The sequence below is a fragment of the Rhineura floridana genome, chromosome 7, assembly GCF_030035675.1.
Source record: "Rhineura floridana isolate rRhiFlo1 chromosome 7, rRhiFlo1.hap2, whole genome shotgun sequence".
Lineage (NCBI taxonomy): Eukaryota > Metazoa > Chordata > Lepidosauria > Squamata > Rhineuridae > Rhineura > Rhineura floridana.
Genome location: NC_084486.1, coordinates 86,594,264 through 86,618,887, shown reverse-complemented (window position 1 = coordinate 86,618,887; position 24,624 = coordinate 86,594,264). Strand labels below are relative to the sequence as shown.

The 24,624-nt window shown below is 41.3% G+C and overlaps 1 protein-coding gene across 3 annotated transcripts in view; it reads left to right on the top strand.

The window, feature by feature from the left end:
• The first annotated feature begins 1,178 nt into the window (after positions 1-1,178).
• The window catches only part of OGA (O-GlcNAcase), a 38,849-nt gene continuing 15,403 nt past the window's right edge, over positions 1,179-24,624 (top strand). The window contains exons 1-12 of one of the 3 annotated variants that reach the window (XM_061636236.1): positions 1,179-1,741; positions 6,419-6,470; positions 10,707-10,804; positions 12,745-12,875; positions 13,763-13,934; positions 16,151-16,249; positions 16,395-16,679; positions 17,752-17,910; positions 18,678-19,285; positions 19,627-19,801; positions 23,269-23,354; positions 24,219-24,323. In XM_061636236.1, coding sequence (XP_061492220.1) covers positions 1,516-1,741; positions 6,419-6,470; positions 10,707-10,804; positions 12,745-12,875; positions 13,763-13,934; positions 16,151-16,249; positions 16,395-16,679; positions 17,752-17,910; positions 18,678-19,285; positions 19,627-19,801; positions 23,269-23,354; positions 24,219-24,323 — 2,196 coding nt within the window. In that variant the 5' untranslated portion in view covers positions 1,179-1,515. The remainder of the gene's footprint in view (positions 1,742-6,418; positions 6,471-10,706; positions 10,805-12,744; positions 12,876-13,762; positions 13,935-16,150; positions 16,250-16,394; positions 16,680-17,751; positions 17,911-18,677; positions 19,286-19,626; positions 19,802-23,268; positions 23,355-24,218; positions 24,324-24,624) is intronic. The other 2 variants (XM_061636234.1, XM_061636233.1) reach the window with 2 other exon arrangements.

The following is a 24,624-nucleotide window of genomic DNA, read 5'->3' as shown; positions in this document are numbered from 1 at the left end:
GTGTCCAGTAGAGGCTCTGGGCCAGGCAGGACGCAGTGGCATCTTGTAGGGGACACCCTCCCCTTTCCTGGGGTGTATGATTTGTCCTGGCCCAGAGCAGATTTTGGGGGGTGTATCGCCAGTTACTTATGATTTGATTTTATGACATCATTATGTATTTATGATAATATCGGAATCCTGATGATTTTGATTGTGTAAATTTATTGTCGGTCTTGATGGCGAGAGTCTCCTGATTACAGCGATATATCATACACGGTACCCCATTATTTATTTTGGGGTTCAGGGGCATTTTAAATTTGGCTTGACGTTGCTGTAGCTGTCAACTTTTCTTCTTTGTTAGTGACTGAAATTTCACACAAATAAGGAACTGGGAACTGGGAACTAGGAACCAACTTCAGCGTCATGATGAGCGGCTTGGGTTCTCCAAAGTTTTAGACAGAGGCCTTTCTCACCTCAACCTACAGATGCCAGAGACTGAACCCAGAACTACTTGCATGTAAACCATGTGCTCTACCAGTTAGCTATAGTCCTTTCCCTGTTCCTTATTTATTTCGTTTTAATTCAGCCCTTTCATCAAGGTGTTTGGGAAGTCCACCCCCTTTTTATCTTCAAAACAGCCCTGTGAGGTAGGCTAGGCTGAAAGTAACTAGCCCAATGTCACCACGCGAGCTTCGTGTCTGAGTGGGAATTTTAAGCCGGGTGAATTTAGTGGTCTGACACTTAATCACTACACCACGAAGGAACATTAGTTCGTTACATTTACACCTTGGTTCTTCCTTACACTGAAAAGTTGCGTAGGTTTTGATACTTAATCTACCCAGCATGCTACAAAGGCCTCAACGTTGCTATCACTCTCGGAAAGTAGGTCAAACCTCAAAGCAACTAACCGCAAGCTCCTCCTCTATAAATGCGCAATGAGGCGGGAAGTCAGCCGAGAAGCCTACTGCCTTTTTTCCCCCTGCGCAAGGGGAGGATCCTTGTTCAGTGGAACAACCCCCGTGCCCTGGTTCTGCGCATGCGGTTTGACGCTCACTACTTCGTTTATTTCCCTCCTCGCGTGCGCACTAGCCGCCTCCGACATCCGTGCACGATTTGCGCATGCGCTGGAACGTCGCGGTTCGAAGCAAATCGTGGCTCGCATGCGCAGTAGGCCACGATTGTATTTTTGCGCGTGCGTATTAACATGCCCGTCCCCTTTCGACCTTGCAAGACATGCGCAGTCAATAACCTGCCAGTCCCGCGCGCTTGCGCTGTAGATACTTTTTTCCGCCACCTTTTCTCTTCTCTACCTTCCAGTTAGTCTGTTCGTTCACTCAAGCAGCTGCTTTGTTGATTGCTCGCTCCCGCTCCTTAGCCTGGCGCGCGGAGGAAAGGAGGTGGAGCTGCACGTGATCAGCAACCGCGGTCCGGGTTGGCAGTCAAGCGAGCAGGGCGGTTGGTTCCGGCTCCGACCAGTTGGGGCTGGTTTTCTCCGCGCAAGCGTAGCCTGCCCCGGTTAGAGACCTGGGAAAGGCGATGGCGACGGACGGGAGTCCTGGAGCGGACCTGGCCGGGATGGTCGATGAGACGCGGGGGGAGCCTCAGGGCACACCAGGCCCGAGCCCTGGAGCTACTGTCGCCCCCCCAACCGAGTCCCCCCCTACGAGACCCGATCCAACGGGACCAGAAGCGGATCCCGAGAGCGGCTCCGGAGTTGTGGGCAATGGGGGCGCGCGACGGTTCCTTTGCGGCGTCGTAGAAGGTAACGAGAGATTTAATGGGGCCGGCTGAATTCACGGTAGAAAGCGAGGAGAGTCTTAATCTAAACAAAGCATTTTGCTCCGGCTCCGCCCCGGGAATGAATTCTGGTGGTGGAGAGTTAACTCCGTTTTCTCTTGTTATGTGCCTTCAAGTCGACAACGACTTATGGCGACCCTATGAATCAGCGACCTCCAATAGCATCTTCCTCTTTTTCTACTCCCTTCTGTTTTTCCCAGCATTATTGTCTTTTTAATCCATCTCTCTTTAAATTTTCTAGACAGTTCACTGAATTTAAGTCCTGCAAATTCCGAGTCAGACGTTAGTTCTTCCTTTCATATGCGTACCCATAGCGAAAACGTTACGAAACTGCGGTATGTGCACCAACGATGACGAAGAGTCCCCTGGCACTGTCAAAAAACTAACGTTTTTTCCTTTGCCCTAAGTTTTCTGTCTGTGTGTAGTAGTCTGGTTGCTGATTGGATTACAGTTTAGCTAACCTTACCCAAGAAAGTAAGAATATGCTGGAATTGATAAATTTAGTAGGTTTGTTTTCTCATGTTTTCCTTGATAGACAGAATTTGGGGCTCATTCAATGAATGTGAGATACACATTCGTGGTTCTTCTAGTATTGAGTGCTTATGTTATACAGCGGTAGGTAGTGCTGCTGCTTAGACCAGGGGTGCTCCAACTCAAACTCTCATCACCCCCGGCCAGCTGGTTGATGGTCAAGAATCATGGGAGATGTAGTTCAGCAATGTCTGGAGACCAACATGTTGGCTACCTGTGGCCTGGAGGATTACCGCAGGCTTAAGAAAGGCCTGTTGCTTCTGCTTCAAGACATAAGGTGGTATTCAATAAAATATTTATGCTAGTGCAACAGGATTGCCCCCTTCTTCCCCCATGTGCCATTCCCAAATCTGCACAACAGATGGGGGGGATGGGAGAGAGAGGAGAAGTGGAGAACATTCCATTGTGCAAGTTCCCTTAGTGTTATGTTGAATACAACCTTCAGTCTTGTTCAGAGTTGGTGGTAGAGGTTCATGCATGCATCTTGATGTAGCATGGATTTAAGTTGTAAATATCAGTCTAAATCTAGATTTGAGTTTAATTTTTTTTCTCCCACATGCTAATGAGCATCAGTTGTGCTATATGCTTTTTTGTGACAAGTTATATGTCTGCAGGTTTGATTAGCTCTGAATTTGGGGAAAGAGGCTTATTTCCAACCTGATTAATAGGTTGGCATGTTGTCAGGGGTAGCCAACTTGGTGCTTTCCTGATGTTTTGAACTGAAAATCCCATCATTAGTCATGTTAACTGGGGATTATGAGAGTTAAGTCCACAACGCCTAAAGGGTACCCTCTTCCTGGCATTCCTGGTATAGAGTACTTACAGTTGTGGGTACTTTGAGTCAAGTTATTTGGGGAGAATTGAAAAGTCAGGTGACTATACCAGATGCTGTTGGGGATGAAATAGCTTTTTTAAATCCATTATGAATTGCATTGTATGCAAAAATGCATTTTTGTGTGTGCATAACCTTCTAAAATAGCAACTGTAGCTGCACTGCTAGTTGCAGTTTTGGCTCATGCCAGCCATGTTCGCACTTTTGCTAAAGCACAGCCAGGCACAGACCTAACTCCCAAAACCCTTTGTTCCTGGAGTGAGAAGCTTGTAATGAAAACTGCCATATTGATGGTTTTGGCAACCATAGCCGAGAATAACAGCTACCCACACTGCCAGTTTTCAGAGTCTTTGTACAGACACTGTTAAAAATACATCTTTCATCTTTACTTTCCTTATATTTTAAAATACTTGGATAATCTGATTTAATTCTTTGTTTTAGGACTTAAGTTGGGTTTTAAAAATAATTGAGCTCAGGAGGCTACTATTTTTTACTGTCCAAGTAGCCATGTAAAAATTGTGGTTGCCAGGATCCTGCTTCTCTCCTGGCCCCTTACTTTGCATTGTACTTCTTCATAGATCAAGGGAAATCCTATTCCCCCACAACAACAACAACAACAAAGAAGAAGAAGAAGCTGGAAAGGGCAGTGGGGGACTGTTTGGCTTATGCACCACAAAGGTTTTCTGGGTGCTTTAGCAATGTAGCAGCCAAACAACCCCCAGCCTTTCAGCTGGAGAAAAAGTGTGGATCTTAACCATTCAACCGTAAATACAATCCTTGCCCATCTCTGCAACTCCAAGACTGGGGCTTGTCATATTCACCAGAAGACAGTAACACTTGACATTGGAGTGTGGGAAGCAAAATTGTGGAACCCTGGTTTTACTTGTGTAAGAACATGCACAAGTCATGCCATGTTTCATGTTGGGTAACTGTGGTATGTGGAGGGTAAGATCAAGGCATCAAACTTCCTTCACCTTCTGGCATGTATGGCATCCAACCAGTAGCAAACAAGTCTATATGCAAGTTGTTGGAGCTTATGTCTCATTGAGGATTATTGTGATGCATTTTGGGGGACAGTGGTTGTATAGCATTTATATAATGTAACCAGTGTTATAGCTTTCTCTTCAGTCTTGTAGGTGGGACACACAAAAGAGGGTAGCTTTGATGTCCAAACTGAAGGATGTAGAGGCAGTGTTGTCGGAACAGTTGTGCCCATAAAAAAACTTGAATAACATGATTTTGGGTTGGCTATTTCACATGGGCACATGCTTAGGTGTAATGTTAAGTACCAATATACTGGATGCATTTTTATATGAATTGCACAGAGTGATTGATCCCAGTGGCAACAGATGTGGGTAGAGGGGCTTGTGTCAGTCATTGTAGTAGCATCCCTGGTTCACATCAAGGAAACAAACTGAGTGTACAATAGACACAAATATATTTTTCCTGAAAGAAATGCCTCCCAATAGTCCTCAATAGGACATAAGCTATGACATGTATCACGTATTCAGGTTTCAGCTCTCAGCATTTTACATCGCCGTACAGGTTTATATGGACAACTTCAGGCACCACTTAAAGGAACAAGTTAATTTGACTGAGACCTAATTATGTTGCAAACCACTCAATGCAGCTTTAGACAGCTAATGTGTACTGCTAGTTCACCGGTTCTCACTATGCCTTAATCAAAGTTGCTTAACAAATCTGTATAGTGAATTATTATTAGTTTATTATGGCACAGCCTCAGGGCTCTTGTGCTGGGTTCTACAGTACATCTCCCAAATTCTGTTTAGCTCCCAACAATGAATTCCTTCAGCAGCAGTATTTATTGTATTCCTCCTTTGCCTCATAAAAAATGAGGCAAAGAGAAGTAGGAGGATGGCTTCTTCTAGATGGGGTTGCACTGCTCCTGAAGAAGCAGGTATGTAGGCTGGGAATATTTCTGGATCCAGCTTTGTCACTGGAGGCCCAGGTGGCCACAGTGGCAAGGAGCACCTTTTTCCAGCCTTGGCTGGCTCACTAGCTATGACTGTCCCTGGTTCCAGGATAGCCTGGCCACAGTGGTCCATGCACTGGTAACATCAGACTTGGACTACTGTAATGCATTCTGTGTGGAGCAAGCTTTGAAATTGGTCTGGAAGTTAAGGCTGGTGCAGAATGTCATCACCAGGTGACTTGACATCATTTCAAGCTGGCATCATGCAACACCTTTTCTTATCTGCATTGGCTGCCATACACTTCTGGCCACAGTTCAAGCTTCTGATATTGACATATACGGTCCTAAATGTTTTGGGTCCCAATTGCTTGAAGCAGTGCCTCTCCCTGTAACCACCAGCTTGGGCCTTGGGGTCTGCAGGAGAGGTCCTGCTCATGGTCACACCTATGAGTGTTGCTCATTTGACAGTGGCCTTTTTGGTTATGGGGCATCATCTCTGAATGCCCTGCTCATTGTTGAGATTCACTGCTTACAGTGTGATGTTTTAAAAACATCTATGTACCCAGTCCTTAGGATCATCTTAATATGCTAGATTGTGCCTAAAAATGTTTTTATTGACTGCTGTACCATAGGTTTTTAGTTTAACTATGTTTTGACTATGTACTGTATTTATGCAAAGATGTATCACTGAACACTAAAGTTAGGATCATTCAAACCATGGTATTCCCGATCTCTATGTATGGATGTGAAAGTTGGACAGTAAAAAAAAGTGGATAAGAGAACAATCAGCTCATTTGAAAGGTGGTGTTGGAGGAGAGCTTTGTGCATACCATGGACTGCGAAAAAGACAAATAACTGGGTGTTAGAACAAATTAAAGCAGAACTATCATTAGAAGGTAAAATGATGCAACTGAGGTTATCATACTTTGGACACATCATGAGAAGACATCCTTCACTAGAAAAGACAATAATGCTTGGAAAAACAGAAGGGAATAGAAAAAGAGAAAGGCCAAACAAGAGATGGATTGATTCCATAAAGGAAGCCACAGACCTGAACTTACAAGATCTGAACAGGGTGGTTTATAACAGATGCTATTGAAGGTCGGTAGTTCATAGGGTCGCAATAAGTCGACTTGAAGGCATATAACAACAACAACAAATGGCCCTATAGTTGTAACAAAAGGTGGTTTGTAAGGAAAGAAAGAATAATAATTTAGAAGTAGCAGTCATGTACTGCTATGAATTATAAATAAGTTCAAATATTTTGTGCCTTGGAAGCTAGCTGAATGTTTCTTTAAGAAGAAGCATAATATTTGAAACTGTCTACTTTCAATCTTTCCCCACAGGATTTTATGGAAGACCTTGGGTTATGGAACAGAGAAAGGAGCTTTTTAGAAGGTATGTAACATTATTTAGTGTATCATTCTTCTTTATAATTGGTCAGTTGTGAAAAAAGTGTATTTAGTGCAGAGTTAAGGCATATGGTTTGAAAAATGTAAATGGGGGGTGGGGGAGCCACAAGGTCATAAAAAACTGAATGATTCCTGCCATTAATAACAAGTATAATAAGTTAACTCTGGATTTCAATATGTGATAGTAAAAAGAATGGGTTCTGATTTAGTTTTAGTCCAGAAATATGCGGGTAAACTTTTCTCCTCTACTAAATATTAATTCTGGAGGTCATATTCCAAAAGGTGTTGGTGGGAGCCTGTTACTCCTTCCCATCGGAGTTTTCCTAAGGGGTTCCACAGAGTTCGGTATTGTCTCCCATAAAACATCTATATGAAACCACTGGGAGAGATCATCAGGGGATAAGGAATTCAGTGTTATCCATATGCTGATGACATGCAGCTGTTTCTCCTTTCCATCAAACTCTGAGGTGAGGCAGTGCAGTCCTTGAATGCATGCCTATAGTCAGTGATGGACAAGGAGAGAGTGAATAAAAAATCCAAATAAGACAGTTGATGATATAAGACTGATTCGTTGTAGAAATGCTTGTTCTGGACAGGGTTCCACTCTCCTCAAAATATTGGGTTCATAAACTGGGAGTATTGCTGGACCTGGTGTTACTTCTGGATTCTCCCAAGGGCTTCATATAGATGTTAAACAGCATTGAGGACAAGATGATACCCTGCGGCACCCTATAGCACAACTGCCAGGGGGCCAAATGACAATCACCCAATGCTATTCTCTAAAAATGACCCTAGAGATAGGATCGGAACCACTGTAAAACAGTGCCTCCAATACCCATCTCACCAAGTCGGCCCAGAAGGATACCATGGTCAATGGTATCAAAAGCTGCTGAGAGATCAAGTAAGAGTAACAGGGTCGCACTCCCCCTGTCCTTCTCCTGATAAAGGTCATCCATCAGGGCGACCAGGGCCGATTGAGCCCCATAACCAGGCCTGAATCCAGACTGGAATGGGTCAAGATAATGTGTTTCATCCAAGAATACTTGCTGCGTTACAACCTTCTCAATCACCTTCCCTAAAAAGGGGGTATTTGCAACCGGTCGGTAATTGTTGCAGACCAATGGTCCAGGATGGGCTTTTTCAGGAGCAGTCAAATCACTGCCTCTTTCAGGGCAGCTGGAACCACTCCCTCCTGCAATGATTCATTGACCACACCCTGGATCCACTCAGTCAAACCCTGTCAGCAAGCTTTAATAAGCCAAGAAGGGCAAGAGTAGAGGACACATTGCTGACCGCATCATTGCAGGCACCTAGTCTATGCCATCAGGACACATCAACTGAACCCATTCCCCAAAAGTTGCAGCAGATGTTGCACTGGACACCTCATTGGGGACTACAGTAGATGTGAATGGGGCATCGAGTGGTACAGAGGTGAGCAACTTTACCCTCAAAATGCCTTGCAAACAATTCACAGTGGGCCTCTGAAGGGTCTAAACCTCCATTTCCTGGAGTTGATGTCAACAGACCCCTAACAATACGGAAAAACTCCACTGGACAGCTACTTGAGAATACAATGGAGGCAGAGAAGTGGGCCGCCTTCGCCACCCTCACCGCCACACAGTAGGCACGGTAATGATATTTCACTTGTGCCCAATCAGCCTCACAGCAAATCTTTCGCCACTTGTGCTCTAGCTCAGTGGTTCCCAACCTGGGGGCCGGGACCCCCAGGGGGGCCGCAAAGTAATCCAGAGGGGGCCGTGAATGGTAAAGAAATGAATTATTTATTAATTTTTTTAAAAAGTCTTCACTCCCTCGACACCGTCTGCTTTCCACTGCTGCTGCAGATGACACCTCCCCCTTGCTCCAAACGAGAGGGGAGGCCTTTTCCTGAAGTGCCAGAGCATCTTTCAGGAGCACTAAGGGCAGGCACCTGCTTATAAAATACATGGCAGATGCCAAAGGAGGCTGAGGGTGGAGCTACCAGGAAGAAGAGGGGATTACTATCACTGATTCCCATCTCCTTGCACTGCCGCTACTGGCAACGCCCTTGCTTAGAATGAGAGGAGAGGGCTTTTTGTGAAGCAAAAAGAAGCAAGCCTGCAAAGTAAGGCTGCTTTCCCCCTTCCTTCCTGGCAGCCAGCCTGCCTCCCTAGGGGGAGGGGGTCACAATTTTTTTTCAGCTTATAAAGGGGGTCCCATGCTCATAAAGATTGGGAACCACTGCTCTAGCTATCATCCAGTCTGTTTCATTGCCCTTAGTTCACTGGTGTACCAAGGTGCAAACCGGGCTCCACAATGCCAGAGAGGGCACTTAGCAGCAACTGTGTCAAGACCCTGGCACGCCTTGCTGTTCGACAGTGTGACAAGGGTTTCAACAGGGTCACCTGGTCTACCTACTGGGAACTCCCCCAGGGCATTCAGGAATCCAGTGCATTCCATTAGTCTCCGGGGGCAGACCATCTTGCTTTGTTGTGCTGAGCTTTAATGTATTGTGTTTTTAGTTTAGTTTATAAATAGCATATAATTTGGTAGAATTATTGGTACATATGGTGGTTAGAGGAGCCTTCTCCAACCTGGTGCCCTACAGATGTTTTGGGCTACGATTCCCATCAGCCCAGAGAGCAACATCTGGAGGTTGGGAAAGGCTGGGTCAGCATGGCAGACCAGGAGATGTAAATTCAAATCCCCTCTCAGCCTAACCTATTTCACAGGGTTGTTGTGAGGATAAGTTGAATGGGCGAGAACTATATATGCTGCTTTGAGCTTCTTGGAAGAACGGTGGGGTATAAATGCAATAAATAAAGAAAAATTAATTTCTTTTTGCTGCCTCATAGATGAGTTTCTGTGTGAAATGAATGTATTCTACACCAGAACATTCTGTCAGAGGAGAGGCATTTCCCTTCTGTTTTCTTCTCAACTATCCTCATTCCCTTTCCATTGTGTGCACCAAGGGAATCCTTTACTGTTGCCTGTTAAAAGTTGGGAAACTTGCAGTAGCACTTGTCTTCTGTTCTTGTAACCATACCCAGATCAAAATGACTGCTCACTCTTTCCAAATAGAATATAGGTAATACAAGTAAGTTTATGCAAAGTCCCAGGTGGTTTTGTTATCTAAATTTCATATTGGCCTTTGATAAAACTCTTGCGTTTCAGCATTTTTCCTCCATACTCTAGAGCAGTTCTTTTTCTGAAGATGTTTTGTTGGATGATTGACTTTCTGGCTTCTTCCCCATGGTTGCATCTGTGTGAAAACCTTTGTTCCCTTTAAGGGAGTAGACATATTTAAAAACAGTTAAGCAAGAGATGTCTGCTATCGAACCTCATTATCTAACCACATGTCTATATGTACATATATTTTAGAAGCTTGCTTTTGAGCACATTTTGTGGGGGGAAAGGATTTTTCATTGAAATTTGCACTGCTTTTGAAATAACAACCAATAAACAAAGTACATGATGCTGGTATATATCTCAAGCAATCTTGAAATACATAACAATAACAATAAATAGCATAACCATAAAAATGAGGTTATATTATGGCTTTGGAAAGAGGTCCTTCTAGAAAGAAGCTTGTAACTGAGGTTCTGCCTTGTGTTGCACAATTCACAAATAAAATGAATTGAAACCTGATATCCATAAATTGATCTTTGGAAGATAGTGCCCTCATAACTCTCTTTTGTTGAGTTAACATCTCCAAAATGCTATCTGATGAACTTTATTTAGTCACCTTGTTCTAGGAAAGTGGATGGTGCCCTCCAAAGACGCGCTATTTCCAAGCATGTCACAGTCAACATAAGGTGATATCTTTGTGCAAACATTAGAAAATATTGTTAATAGCACCAATTTGTGGAATTTCCTTGCCTGCCAGAATGACTGCACCTGCACAGATTCCTACCACCTGTAGTAAGATGCACCATTCATACCACTGCAAAGATCAGGCATGACCAATAGCACAATTTCCCGAGGGTGTACCTGAAAATGACCATTAGGAATAACAGAGTAAAAGCTTGGAAAACATACATCTATCCTAAATCACTGATTTGTATAATATATTCTCTTATCTATCCTCCTTGTAACAATTATTGGTCTAGGTGTGCCATTTTTGGCTTTTCTAGATCAGTCTACCTGAAATGTTGCATAACTTACATGGCTACATTTGGCTATGAGAGTAAGTAAATTACATTTGTGGAATGTTTTTCTAACAACATTTTTTTTTACTTTGTAGACTTCAGAAATGGGGACTAAATACATACCTATATGCACCAAAAGATGATTACAAGCACAGGATGTTTTGGCGAGAAATGTATTCTGTGGAGGAAGCTGGTAACTAGCCTTACTGTATTTTCAGAAAAATATTCAGTGAATTACATTTGTTCTCTCATTTGGATAGTAAATTAAAAAGTGTAAAGGAAACGACTGGTTTTCTTTTCTGCTTAATTTAAAAGATGCAGTAAATATCTCTAAAGGTATACCTGTAACCTAACACTACACTATTCTCTGCCAGACTGGATGAGGGAAAATCAGTGTTGTGTTGCAGCAAATGCAGATTATTTATTTTATAATCTCTTCTGCCCCCCCTCCCCCCCAGCAGTTCAGTCACTGAACTCAAGATAGTATACATGGGATTCTCAGGTAGTCCTCTCATCCAGGCAGTTGCCAGACCCAGACCTGCTTAGCTTTAGCGAGGTTACTTCATTATGTGACCTCACATGGTGCTCTGGAACCATTTCTGTTTGTTTTAATGCCAAGGTGAAAAAAGCCAACCCACAGTGTTTCCTAAGTAGAGAAGAGATCTGATAACTGACTTGGTTTCTGACTTGAAAGGCCTGGTACGGATATAATAGTGATCACCTAACCATGGTTCATTTATTTATTTAATTTATTTAATTTAATTTATATACCGCCCTAAGCCCGGAGGCTCTCTGGGCGGTGTACAAAAAGATATGTACAAAAAGAGATGTGCTTGCTATTCTTCCCAACTAGCTCATCAGTTCCCTTCATTTTTTCATTTTTAGAGCTAGCTGTGGTACAGCATTACATTTGCACCAGCATTTTTGTGAACCATGGTCAGCTCAAATTATAGGTTGCAAATCCACTTCTGCTCCAGCTGGACTTCCACTTTCTCTCCCTGCACGCATACACACACACTTCTACAGGGTTGTCTACTACGTAGAGTCCCGTGAGACAGATTCCAGGAGACGGAGTCTGGCAAAGAACCATAGCCCACTCCAGCTGGACTTACCCCCATCTCCTCAGGGCCTTGAACTACTAAAGGGCCTATAGAGAGGATGTTGATGGAAAGTTAATAATATCCCACAACAATTTTAAACTATATCACTGTTACTTGTAAGCTGGTTTGAAAGGATTTGTATCCTGAAAGATATGATCTAAATAATTGTAATAAATGTGGTTTGTAGCTAACCATGTTTAGTAAAAATGCCAGCGTAGCATTGGACATCAGTGTATTACCACAATATTTTTAAGAGCCCACCTGTCGACACAGGATTATGAAAAAAATACTGACCTAAAGAAAAATCCTTTCATCTCATGCACTTTAAAGTAGTTGTATTAAAAACAGCTGTTTTGGGATAAACAGATTAAGAATAACTGTAAAGGTGAATGATATTTAATATCTTGAGATAACTTGACACAAGTGTTTTCCCTTTCTTCCCATGCGAAAGGTGAAAGATGAAACAGAACCCTATGGTCCAGATTGACATGTGCAGCTTGATTCTATGCATGTTTACTTGAAAACAAGTCCTAATGTTTTCAGTGGTGCTTTCTTCCAAGTGTGCATAGAATTATTGTCGGGTTGCATTCCTAACTTACCTGGGAGGTCAATTGAAGCTTCAATTTATACTGTTCCTAAGGGACATGATAAATTGTAATTTAGAAGCTTGATTAAGCAAGAATCTTTTCCCAGTTTGTAGTCTCTTGCACTTTAGGAATACTCATTTAAATCTCTTCCATTCCTCTTAATTTTCTTAATGAGTACATAAATTCTGCTGGATATATACCTTTAGCATACTGTTGTAACTGACCTGGGGAAAAATAGTTTTCCCACAAACAACCTACCTTTGAGGATATTGATACACACTGACATATAGGGTTGGATGTGTTCTGATAAGAAATGTTAACTATTCATATTTCCTTCTCTCTTAAAATATTAGTTGCATGCAAGATATTCATATGTATTCTGATTAATGAAATGTCTTCACTTTTTGTTGTTGGTTGTTGCTAAAATAGTTGGCTTTGATTTCTAGAGCAGCTCATGACTCTCATCGCAGCTGCTCAAGAATATGAGATAGAATTTATTTATGCCATCTCTCCTGGACTCGATATTACCTTCTCAAACCCCAAAGAAGTGTCTACATTGAAACGCAAGCTGGACCAGGTATTTTTCATTTATATATATTACATTTTAAATCATAAATTGAAAAATCTCTAGATAAAATTACACCAGTGGGATACTTCCTTTAAGTAAAAGTCAAGGGTCAAGGTAAAATTCTTTCCTCTCCCTTAGTTACATTACTGCACAGTCAGAGATCTGAGAACTGTGATCTTATGGTTGTGCTAAAATGACTTGCTGTGGTAACTGATGCAGTGGTACAACCTACCTAGTTAGCAAACTCATGCAGGTTGCCATTATTGCTGACACCATTCATGGACAGCTTCCCTAGGAAGTGTACACCAAAGGTTCAAAGCAATAGGCAACAGCATCACACCTAAAAGGCTGGCAACAATGTCTTCTCTGCCCTCTCTTCTAAACTGTAGAGAAGGACAGAACAATAGGCCCCTTTTGACTCCCTGATTCCGAATTTCACTCTTGTGGTGAGGAGTGCTGTAGCAGTAGGAAACACATGTGTTCAGATTAAGTCCAGAGGGGAAGAGCATTATGACACATAGGGCACATGTTTGAATCCAACTCGAGAGAATCTACTACCTTAGTTTTATTCCAGCCATAGTTATGAAATATTCCATACACATGGTGAAAACATCTGTAGCACTGATGCACAAGGATTTACACTTCCACAGTGGAACTTTACCCCTCCTTCCATCTGTGTGCATCCTAAATCTGTTCTGGGTTGCCCCCAGTCCTCCCAGCAGATTTTGGGAGGGCACAGAGCATGTGCGGGGGGAGGAGAGGGGGGAAGTTAGTTGCGCAAACATAAAGCCTTGCGCTAACAGAAATACTACATTGGGTACTGCCCATACTCATGAACTACCTTTTGTGTTGTATTAATTAATAGTGTTTTTATCTTCTCTTCCTTTCCCTGTTAGGTTTCTCAGTTTGGTTGCAGATCTTTTGCGTTATTGTTTGATGATATTGATCACAATATGTGTGCAGCAGACAAAGAAGTATTCAGTTCTTTTGCACATGCCCAGATCTCAATCACTAATGAAATCTATCAGTATCTAGGAGAGCCAGAAACATTCCTGTTCTGTCCCACAGGTAAGGTGACAATGCAGATACTGAATTTTAATAGAAACGAGGTCAAAATACTTCTGTTCTTGTTCCCCTGCTTTCCAGGCAAACCCTGACCCATGGCCTTTCCTGAGAGAGAGGCTGGTGGAGAGAATGGCCAGTTGGATGCTGTTCCCTGAAAGTACCCTGAGCGCCATTGGGCACCTGGCTTACAACTCTTCTTCCTTTCTTAGCCTAGAGCAAGAAAGGCAGTTGGGTGGGACTAGAGGTTTGGTCTTGTGTTGCCAAGGTTCTCCAGCTGCCGTAGCTATGCAGCTGCCAAACAAATGCCAGCTACGCTTGCAGGTAGTGAGGATAATTGTTGGAGCCTGATGGCCATGAAAAGTTATGATATGAATTGGCCTGCCCAAAATTTTTTACAGTTTGTATCTCATTTTCATTCATTCAACCAATTCAGAGATAGAAATGTGCTAGTGGCACATCTAAGTTTTCTAATTTGTGGTTGCTGGATTTCATTTTAAACTGGTGTACATATGCCACACTTGAACTTGTTGCAAATATCACACAGCAGTCTGTTGTAAGCTGAGTGCATGTTTATGACTGCTAGTTTCAATAATGTGATACACTTTCACACTTCCTGTAGATTTTGTCTTAGAGAGTTTGTTTAAACCTATTTGCAGGCTAGACCAAAATGTGTGTATTGGGGAGGGGGGAGATTTTAAAGGGTTAGCCAACTTTGCTTGAGGCAACACCAGTCTTAACCTGGCACTGTCATGTAACCAACAGTTGTTGGTTGTCATTTGTGTTCATTATTTGTACTAACTGCGTTTAATTTATGAAATCAAGAAATGTTCACTAGACTCCAGAATGAGTGCCAATCTCCCTTTCTTCATCGATAGCTGAAAGCTGTGTGCTTTACTTGAGTATATACCCTGAGTATGAAGGGAAGAAGAAATGACTTTAATCAAAACTTTTTTTTTTTTACAATGCGGAAAAAAAATATAATAAAGAGAACTTTTATATGGGGAATAGCCAACTCTTAAAATTTCTAGTTTTGGAACTAGAGCAGCGTTTCCCAACCTTTGGGTTCCCAGATGTTGCTGGACTATAGTTCCCATAATCCCTGACCATTGGCCAGGCTTGCTGAATCTGATGGAGTTGTAGTCCAGCAAAATCTGGGAGGCAAAAGGATGGGAAAGGCTAAACTAGAGCACAGAATGTTCTGTCAGGCTTTCTTTCCTTGCTTGTTTTTTTCCTTCTGTCATTACCCTTTTTGAAATGTCCTTGTGTTGGGAAAAGTCCGATGTGAAAAGTTTGTACATACTCTTTTGCCCTGGTCTTGATGGGTAAAGGACTTTATTCACCAAAGTATTTGTAACACCTTTGGCTGTCCCCAGTTATGGTGCTGAGCTAATCAAAGGTCCATTGGCTGAGTATATCCTGTTTTCAGTCTTGCTAGGTTGTACTTTGGTATGATATTAAGGTCCTTACTGGAGATACTGAGGCTTACTTAAAGACTTAAATGTAAACACATACACTAGTTTTGTAGAAAAATACGTGTGAGTTCTAAACTTGTTTCTGCAGTCCACAAATGATCAGACATGCCCTGTTAAGAGTAAATTTCTATAACTCTGAATTCAGTTTATTGAGCTTGCATAGTAGAGGTAAAATCCCTTCTTTACAGGGAGAGGAGAAAGTGAAATTGGCTTTCAGCCAGCTTCTGTAGAAAATACCTAAGTGAAGGCTTGGAGAAGAGGGCAAGCTCAAAGAACTATCAACCCTCTGCAGTTACCTGTCAGTTGGTCCCCATAACACAGGTGATTAAAAGAGAGATAGGCAAGATGCCCCAGCTGATCAATAGCCAGGAGCAGCTGTAGTACCTTAAAAAGAGGTTCTGGTAAACTGATAGCCTCTTAAAGTCTTTCTAATACCTTCAGTTTTGGAGCACAGAGGGGAGGAGCCTTTTGGAAGGTAATAGCATCGTTGAGAGAATTTGGGGTTCCTGTGGGAGTCCCTAAAGTTGTGGTGTTGTAACATTTTAATTAGTTTTCTGCATACATTTGAACACTGCCTTAATCCTTATGAGAAGTAACAATGATATATAAATGCAAATCTGTCAGAAGTGACATAGTAGGCTATTAGGAGCTATAGCAATCCTATGGCTATTCCTCATACACATACCCCACACACAGAGCAAAATGCTCTGTGAACTTACTTTTAACTTGTATTTTTCTCTGTTCCAGAATACTGTGGCACTTTCTGTTATCCAAATGTTGCTCAGTCTCCCTATTTACGAACTGTAGGGGAAAAGCTGTTACCTGGAATTGATGTGTTATGGACAGGTGAGTAATGCACTTTGATTTAAGACGAGATTGCCAACTTAATTCAGCATTTTTATTAATTTGAGTACACTGGTTAAATTTTATTGTGATCTGTGGTTATTCCATAAGCATATTCTGAGTCCTTCATTATCAAACTCTATTTTAGGTCCCAAAGTGGTATCTAAAGACATTCCAGTGGAGTCCATTGAAGAAGTTTCAAAGATAATTCGTAGAGCTCCAGTCATTTGGGACAATATTCATGCTAACGACTATGATCAGAAAAGGCTGTTTCTTGGTCCATATAAAGGTCGATCAACAGAACTTATTCCACGTTTAAAGGGAGTCCTGACCAATCCAAATTGTGAATTTGAAGCCAACTTTGTTGCTATTCACACCCTTGCAACTTGGTATAAATCCAACATGAATGGAGTGAGAAAAGATGTTGTGATGAGTAAGTTGATCAGAAATGCTCATTCACTCTTATGAAATAATGCTTGCAGAAATAGTCCTAATAATCTTGAATTTTGAGTCAAATAGTTTATTTCAGGAAATGTGACTTGGTTCTAGATTTACGCATGATGTTAAGAGGACATCATGTGTAAATCTTTATCATTTGCACTGACGTCAAGAGGAAACAGTTAGCTATTCAATGTTTTTGAAGCAGTGGTGATAAGCCAAAAATGGCTACAGCATAGTTGTTTTTTTTATAAAATGAACTCTTAACATTGTAAAGCTATCAGCAGATGCTGGGGAAGATGTTAAAATGGAACTAAATAGCTTCAAAAACTTTACAGTAGAAGGGGAGAAGTTATAGGAAGTGTAGGTTGAGCTTTCAAAATAAAGGTGCTGAGAAAGAAAGTAACAAGAAAACCTGGAATGCAGAAGGAAAAAATGAATGAAATAACAAAATAGATTAAATGCTTTTGCCCTCTGGTTTGGTTTTAGGTTAAGGAGTTGGATGCAGGCTCCAAGTGCCAGACATCTGATCCGATTATTTTATTGATTTGTTTTGAAGTTACTAAACCATTCCTTCATCCAAAACATGGATTCTAGGATGGTGTACATTAAATAAAATCACTACAATAGTTTGAACAGTCATTTAGAGGACAGGAACTCATTTTTGACATTTCCTTGCTTTCAAATGTCCAGTTGAGTGTGTAACCAGTATTTATATGAAGAATTGCTGAAGTGATCAAGAACTTGTTTATGTGCAAAGCATCAGTTTAATAGTGCAAGTTTGTTTTGGAATTGTTAACCAAGCCTTACCACCTGCTTGCTATTGTGATAGACTTGCATGGCTAGTTTATAGTAATTTCATCTCAACAGCTGGGCCAAATCACAAATCTTGGGTAAATATAATGAAAAAATTGCCAAATTATGAAATCTCACTGCTAAATTTTGTTATCTCACTGGTAGTAACAATTCATCTTAATGAAATAGTGTTTTGTCTGTCTGTCTTTAAATTAAAATACATGGTAATTCTGAATCTTGTTTACAAATTAATATTCTGTTAATCTGCACAGCTGACACTGAAGACAGTACAGTTTCAATCCAGATTAAATTGGAGAATGAAGGCAGTGATGAAGACATTGAAACAGATGTTCTCTATAGCCCACAGTTGGCATTGAAGTTGTCATTAACAGAGTGGCTACAGGAATTTGCAGTACCTCATCAGTACAGCAGTGAGTAAGAGTTTTCATTTTATCACACCTAGTATTGGAGCGAATGAAGGTGAAACCCAAACTGTTTTTCAAGTTCTCAGTAGAAACTGCTGAATAATATTTCAAAAGATTGCTGCTGTTCAGGTTTCACCACATATCAAAAACATTATTTAATTTAAAACAATTAAAAGGAAACAGTGGGGATTTCTGAGTAACATAGGTTCATTTTCATGAAGCAGCATGCTTTGTGAGAAATTCTGAAGCAGGAAGGAAAGGGGTATTTTTCATTTGGCTTTGATGGAGCAAGGCACTAGCAAATCTATGCTTGGATTCATATCACACTGAAAATACGTGAAATTAGTGTGCCTGAAATGCAGATAGAAAATGTTCATAGTAGTCTTTGTACTCATATCCAACTGGGAAAAATATATCCTAGTATCATCTGCCATAAAGACTCCACTTTGACAGCCGCATTCTTTAATAATGTCATTATTGCTGATCACAGATTGCAGTCCAATCTTGAAGGATTGTTCTTTTGCATTAATTAGCACATGCAGATAACCTCTGTTCAAAAAAAACTTGTATTCTGTCATGTGAAAAATGTGCGTCGACTATGCCTTTTCAAAATTTGTCTAATTGTAACAAAGTAGCCACTTGCATGATAGTGTGTCGTATACACACAAGTGTGTGTGTGTTGTATTGTTCACAAGTTATTTACATGTAGGAAAATTGATTTTATTAAATAGCTGAGTGGATAGTATTGAAGTTTGTTTGCTCTGTGTCTGCAGGTAGGCAAGTGGCCCACAGTGGCGCTAAAACAAGTGTTGTGGACGTACCTCTGGTTGCGCCATCCTCTCTAAATTCTACCACTGTGGTTACAACAGTTTACCAAGAGCCCATAATGAGCCAGGGAACTGCACTAAGCAGTGAGACACAGGTTCTTGTCAAAGAGGAGGAAAAGAAGCAATTGGATGAGGAGCCAATGGACATGGTAGTGGAAAAGCAAGAGGATGCTGACAAGAATATCAATCAAATATTGACTGACATTGCTGAAGCAAAAATGTCAGAGGAGTTAAAACCAATGGATACTGATAAAGAGAGCATAGCTGAATCAAAATCTCCAGAGATGTCAATGCAGGATGATTGTGGTAGTGATATTGCACCTATGCAGACAGACGAGCAAACTAACAAGGAGCAGTTTGTGCCTGGTCCCCATGAGAAGCCGTTATATGCAGTAGAACCAGTGACTCTAGAAGATCTACAATTACTTGCAGACTTGTTCTATCTCCCATATGAGCATGGGCTCAAAGGGGCCCAAATGTTACGAGAGTTCCAGTGGCTCAGAGCCAACAGCAGTGTTGTCAGTGTGAATTGCAAAGGAAAGGACTCGGAAAAGGTGAGTGGCTGCATCTTTTTCCTTGAAAGGTGTGTGTATTCCCTATTAAAAACAGTAGCAAAAGAAATCTACTGGCAACTTCATATGAAGTCCCTGAGCTGAATCTAGCCTGTAGATAATTACGTACATCATCCATGTGGGCCAATTGGTGGTTGGGTATCTTGTGCCGTAGAATGTTTCTTCAGGCTTGGAATGAGTGAGCAACTTCTTGGTCACCCTGGCCGTAGATGTGGAAGTGAATGGATATTGTCATAATCTTTATCTAATTTCAAAATCAGCATAAATCTTGCTAGAAGGAAAATACAGTGTGTGAAATTTCTTGTTTATAATTCTTTCTTTAGATTGAAGAATGGCGTGCTCGAGCCACCAAGTTTGAAGAGATGTGTAGCTTGGTGATGGGCATGTTCACTCGTCTTTCCAACTGTGCCAATCGGACAATCCTCTATGACATGTACTCATATGTCTGGGACATCAAGAGCATCATGTCAATGGTGAAATCTTTTGTGCAGTGGCTAGGTATGTTCTTTAGGAACGAGTTATAGTGGCAGCTATCATATGATTGTCTTTAATTAGCCCATGGAAAAAAGGATGTCAATTAAATGTTTTTATATTATGGTCGCTTTGACCTTAAATCCTTTCTTTTTCTTTTCTTAGTCGCAATTCACATTTCACTATAAGACTGGCAATAAAAGTGGCAGAGGCCATACAGTGAATATCTCTTGATCTTGAGGGGTTTTTTTTCCTTGGGCTAACGAACTTAAACGTTGATCTCTGAATCATGAGTATTGACTCAGACTGAATGCACACTGGATTATAATGCAATATTTTCCAGCTTTGTTGCAAAATTGGAAATGACACTAAGGAATGCGACCATACCTCAGCTCTCTGCTGCTTGCTCTGTCTCAATAACGTTATTGCTATCTTCAACAGAACAATTGCAGATGTGATCTTTCAATGGGCTTGGCCAAGAGGGAGCCGAGCCTCCCAGCCCTTTCTCTGCGCATGCGAGCTTTAGCGTAAGGCTATTCTGGTGCAAAAGGGATTTGCTTTGACATTTGCAAGATGCCTGATTTTGGGCAAGGGAAGAAATTCCAGAGCTCTGGAGTCTGCTTTCATACCAGACTAATCTCTAAAGAGAAATCAAGAGCCTTTTTTGTCTGCAGCCTTTTTTAAATTACATGTTTTTTTGGAATAGCACCAGCATGGCCTGGGTTCCTCAAGTTACCTCATTTCACTTTCAGGTTTCAATCCAACTGTAAGGTATATGCTGTGGACTTGCTTGATGCACACAGCAGGCAGCAACGCTGATGGTTTCCTGTCACAATTTCTGTAGTTGTCACAAATCTCATAATAAACCCATTGCACAATACTGGATCAGCCTACAGTTCTTGGATCACTTAACAGTTGTAATTGCTTGTATATTGTCATAGGTAATTATAGGCCTTCTTGAGTTCATTGCCAAGATGTTTGATATTGCATTTAGCCATTACACAACAATAGACCTTATACTTCTAGTGAAAGATTGAAGTCTTAGTATAGAGAGCTTCTTGAGTGGGAACATTTCCCACCAGATAACTATGAAATCATTTGAAATTTGGGCCTTAGAATAGTTTACCTCATTTAGCATTGTGATGAGACCAAGACTGATCTTGGTGGTTCATCTTTCTCCTCTCCCATCAGAACTGCTTTATTTTAATGTTTTTAAGAAGTTTTAAAGTGCCTTTAGTGTTTTTGTTTGCCGCTCTGGGTTCCTTCTGGGAGAAAGGGCGGGATATAAATTTAATAAATAGTATCAGGGGTTATGGATTAGAGAATAGGAAAGCATATCAGCCAATCCCTACTACAAGACTATCAGCCCCCTATTTTAAAGCCGGGAAGGGAGGCGCCTCTTATTTGTATATAGTATACATTAATTAACAAGTTAAATTCCTCTAGTTCTTAGAGCCTGCAAATTATCCATGTTGTCAAATAAAAATGAGAATGGGACATTCCTCCTGGCAGGAAGATTGAATAACTGCAGTTATCAGTTGAACTTGATTGGCCATTGACTTGAGCTGTGAGGTTGATTTAATTTTGGAACATCTCCCAGTTTTTACAGCAGGCTGCTGACTGTGGCTGCCATACTCTACCATAGGGATGGCTTTTCCCAGCAGAAGTAATTGGTGTTTACTATCTATCTCTGACACTGACTGGTAATAAATTCAGTGCATTTTTATATTCGAGTTGATGCATTTACCCCAGCCAAAATGTCTCTCCTTAGACTGGGTGAATTCTTCTGGTTGAGATCCTGGTCTTTAGTGATGATGGAAACCATTATCTTATGTTGCTATAATTACTTATGTAGTCATAACACTTGCATATCATTTCATATGAATATATATGAAGCACTAAATCATACCGATTTCACCATTGAATGTTGATATGCTTGGTGGTCCACTGAAGGCTGATCTCCTTACCCTTTCTTTCAATCCAGCTAGCATTCAGTTTATATAACTAGTGTGGATACTACTACTATGGATTACTAATGCCTTCTACTGTCTTCTTCCCCAATGTGTGCAGATGGGAGAATCTTCAGCACAAGTGTCTACTGCTATTGGATGGACCACGCCAGATGCTTTCAGCGTGTCGAGATTAATAAATTTAAGATGGGAAGGGTCTGTCTGTGAGGCAGCTCAGATTAGGGGCAGTAGGCATGGGCTGAAGTCACATTTGCGCAGCGACTCAGGCATTAACTCTTGGTTTTCATTCATACAGCTCTTCATTCATGCAGCTCTGTAAAGTGTATAATAGTTGGAGTGCTAGTTACAATGTAGTCTCAAAGGAGAAGTACTCCAAGTTACAGTGAAAGGGTACAGCATAAAGTCTCTTTAATGAGGGACTCTGATATGGGAACAGTGGAAACTCAAATTAACACATTTGGAGTCTTGCTGTATGAAAGGCTTGCTTTTATAATTTGCTATGCATCAATATCCGGCTTGGTTCACTTTGAGACTACCTTGCTAGCATGACACATTTTGACTGTACTGATCTGAGATTGTTACTTGAACAGGATGTAGATCGCTGTCCACAAGAGGAAACAAACTTGCGCAGCTTATTTTACCAGAAGACTAAGCAGGTTACTTAATCCCCACATCAACAATTCACCTGCCTATCCCCTCTCAAAGATGTTAGTTATGCTAATTGGTTTATTGCTTGGCTATCAGAATTGTCATCAAAGCTGAGCCATTATTAAAAATTATATCCTGGTTCTTAATAAATAGTGCAGAGAGCTTTAAAGCCCTTTCCGAGGCTGTCTGTCAGGAATTAATGGCATTTCTGACATGGTTGAGGGTGGGGAAAATAAAATACTGTAACTGAGGCCATTGTTGCCTTTATTGGAAACAATGTGTATGCTGTGGTTACAGTTGTATAAGCAGAGCTACAGAGGTGGACAGAATTGGTTTCTAATCTCTTGAAAAAGTGGTCTCTGGTCCACATTCTTTGGGCTATTTTATTCCACGCCAAACCTAGTTTTCTGGCAAGATTCAAACAATATGAAAATGTGACTTCAGACAGGTCCAAGTATTTTCATGGGGCTGTGACAATGGCTAAAATTACACATCCATTGATGGGCAAAGCTGGGCAACTATTCCATGAAACGTCCCAATGTTCTTAGTGAAGAAAGGACAGGCAAGCTCAGCCCTTTTTATCTCTTTTATACCTGTATGGAATGGGGCATGTTAGCTTTTAACTGGATTGAATGTTCTGCTCTCTAAGACTATATCATCTAACATAATTTTGGTCTTATTAATAAAGAGCACAAGTAACTAGTAATTAGGAATCTTTACACACTGTGCAGCATTATTACAGCCCCGTAAGTTCTTGGATTATAGCTCAGCTAGAGAGCTTTTCCCACAAAGTGTGTGTTAGCTTGTTGGACATTTTAGTATCTCAGGACAATCCCCCCTCTCGTAACGTTCTCCGCTTGGATCTGATCTCCACAGGGTGTCGTAGTCAATCTTCAGCACAGTTCTTAAGTGGAGACCAAGAACCCTGGGCCTTTAGAGGTGGTCTAGCAGGAGAGTTCCAGGTATCAATATGAATTCACGACTGAATGACATTGTCTTTGTTTGAGAAAACTTTTATTGCGCGTCAGAGGACTGGAAGGCTTGGTCTGCCGAAGGCTTTCTGGTCCAAACCCAAATAGCCTGACAGCTTTGTTTTAAAATAATTTTCCTCCCATTTCTACAGTAATATCCCAAGGAGATGCTGCCATTCCCATGCGCCCGCGAAGCGCAGCGGCTTTAGTTGTACATTTCACATTGTTTCTTTGCAGGTCGCACAGCGTTTTTATCTGCGCCCGCAATTGCACAATGCGCGCCTGCTTGTCTGCCGACGAGAACTCCATGAGCAAAGAGAACATGATGTTGCATATTCTAAGATTTTCCATAAGCAAAATTTGTACCTTACATTTCTGGTAATCCAATTGGCAAACCAGTCCTAACTATATGTTTTTTCTGTGCTTGAATTTGATCATGGATTTTTCAGGGGCTTACTTTCTTCCCCCTCACAGGTGCTCTCTGCGCACAGCCAATTGAGTCAGCACGTTGTTTGGGGGTTAGGGTCTCCTCTGGCCAGTTAACCCTCTTCAGACCAAACCTTTCCTCCTGACATGGCTATGTTGAGAGCATAGATGAGATTTGGTGAAATTATGCTAAAGCAGAAATGAGTTTTAATTTAAACTCCGTTAAGTGCTGTAACAGTTGTGTATCTTTAAAAACGTCTATTCAGATAAAATGGAAAAATGGTCCTTACATTTGTAAAGCCTGCAAAACCCTACTTCCCTCTCGGGTGCCTGCAGTAGCAAAAGTTAACTTGGGAGTCTGCACTGCACGCCCAAGAATGTATTGCATCTTGCTTCTCAAGCATTTACACTAATTCTTTGTTTTCACAGCGTTTGCTGCCTATTGAAGGAGCAAATGACCTCTTTTTTCAGCCACCTCCTCTGACTCCAACTTCCAAAGTCTACACCATCAGGCCCTATTTTCCTAAAGATGAGGTAACCCAATTCTTTGGCAATTTTCATACAGAGTTATATTGTTTGGAAGACCACATTGATAACAATTGCTGTTAGTTTTACTTTCTCAAGACTCTTTATTCCATGGGTCTTTTGAATGCCTAGGAGAGTTGTGGCTCATATGGGGGAAATTACAGCAAGATTGAGCGGCTCACGGAAATCTGTTGCCGCCCCAGCAATATTATAAAAAATCTTTTTACTAGTTGCCTTTTTTTTATCCTGATTATCAAAGGGAATATAAAAATTAAAAACCTTGTGAACCCAGCCCAATTGATTATCTTTA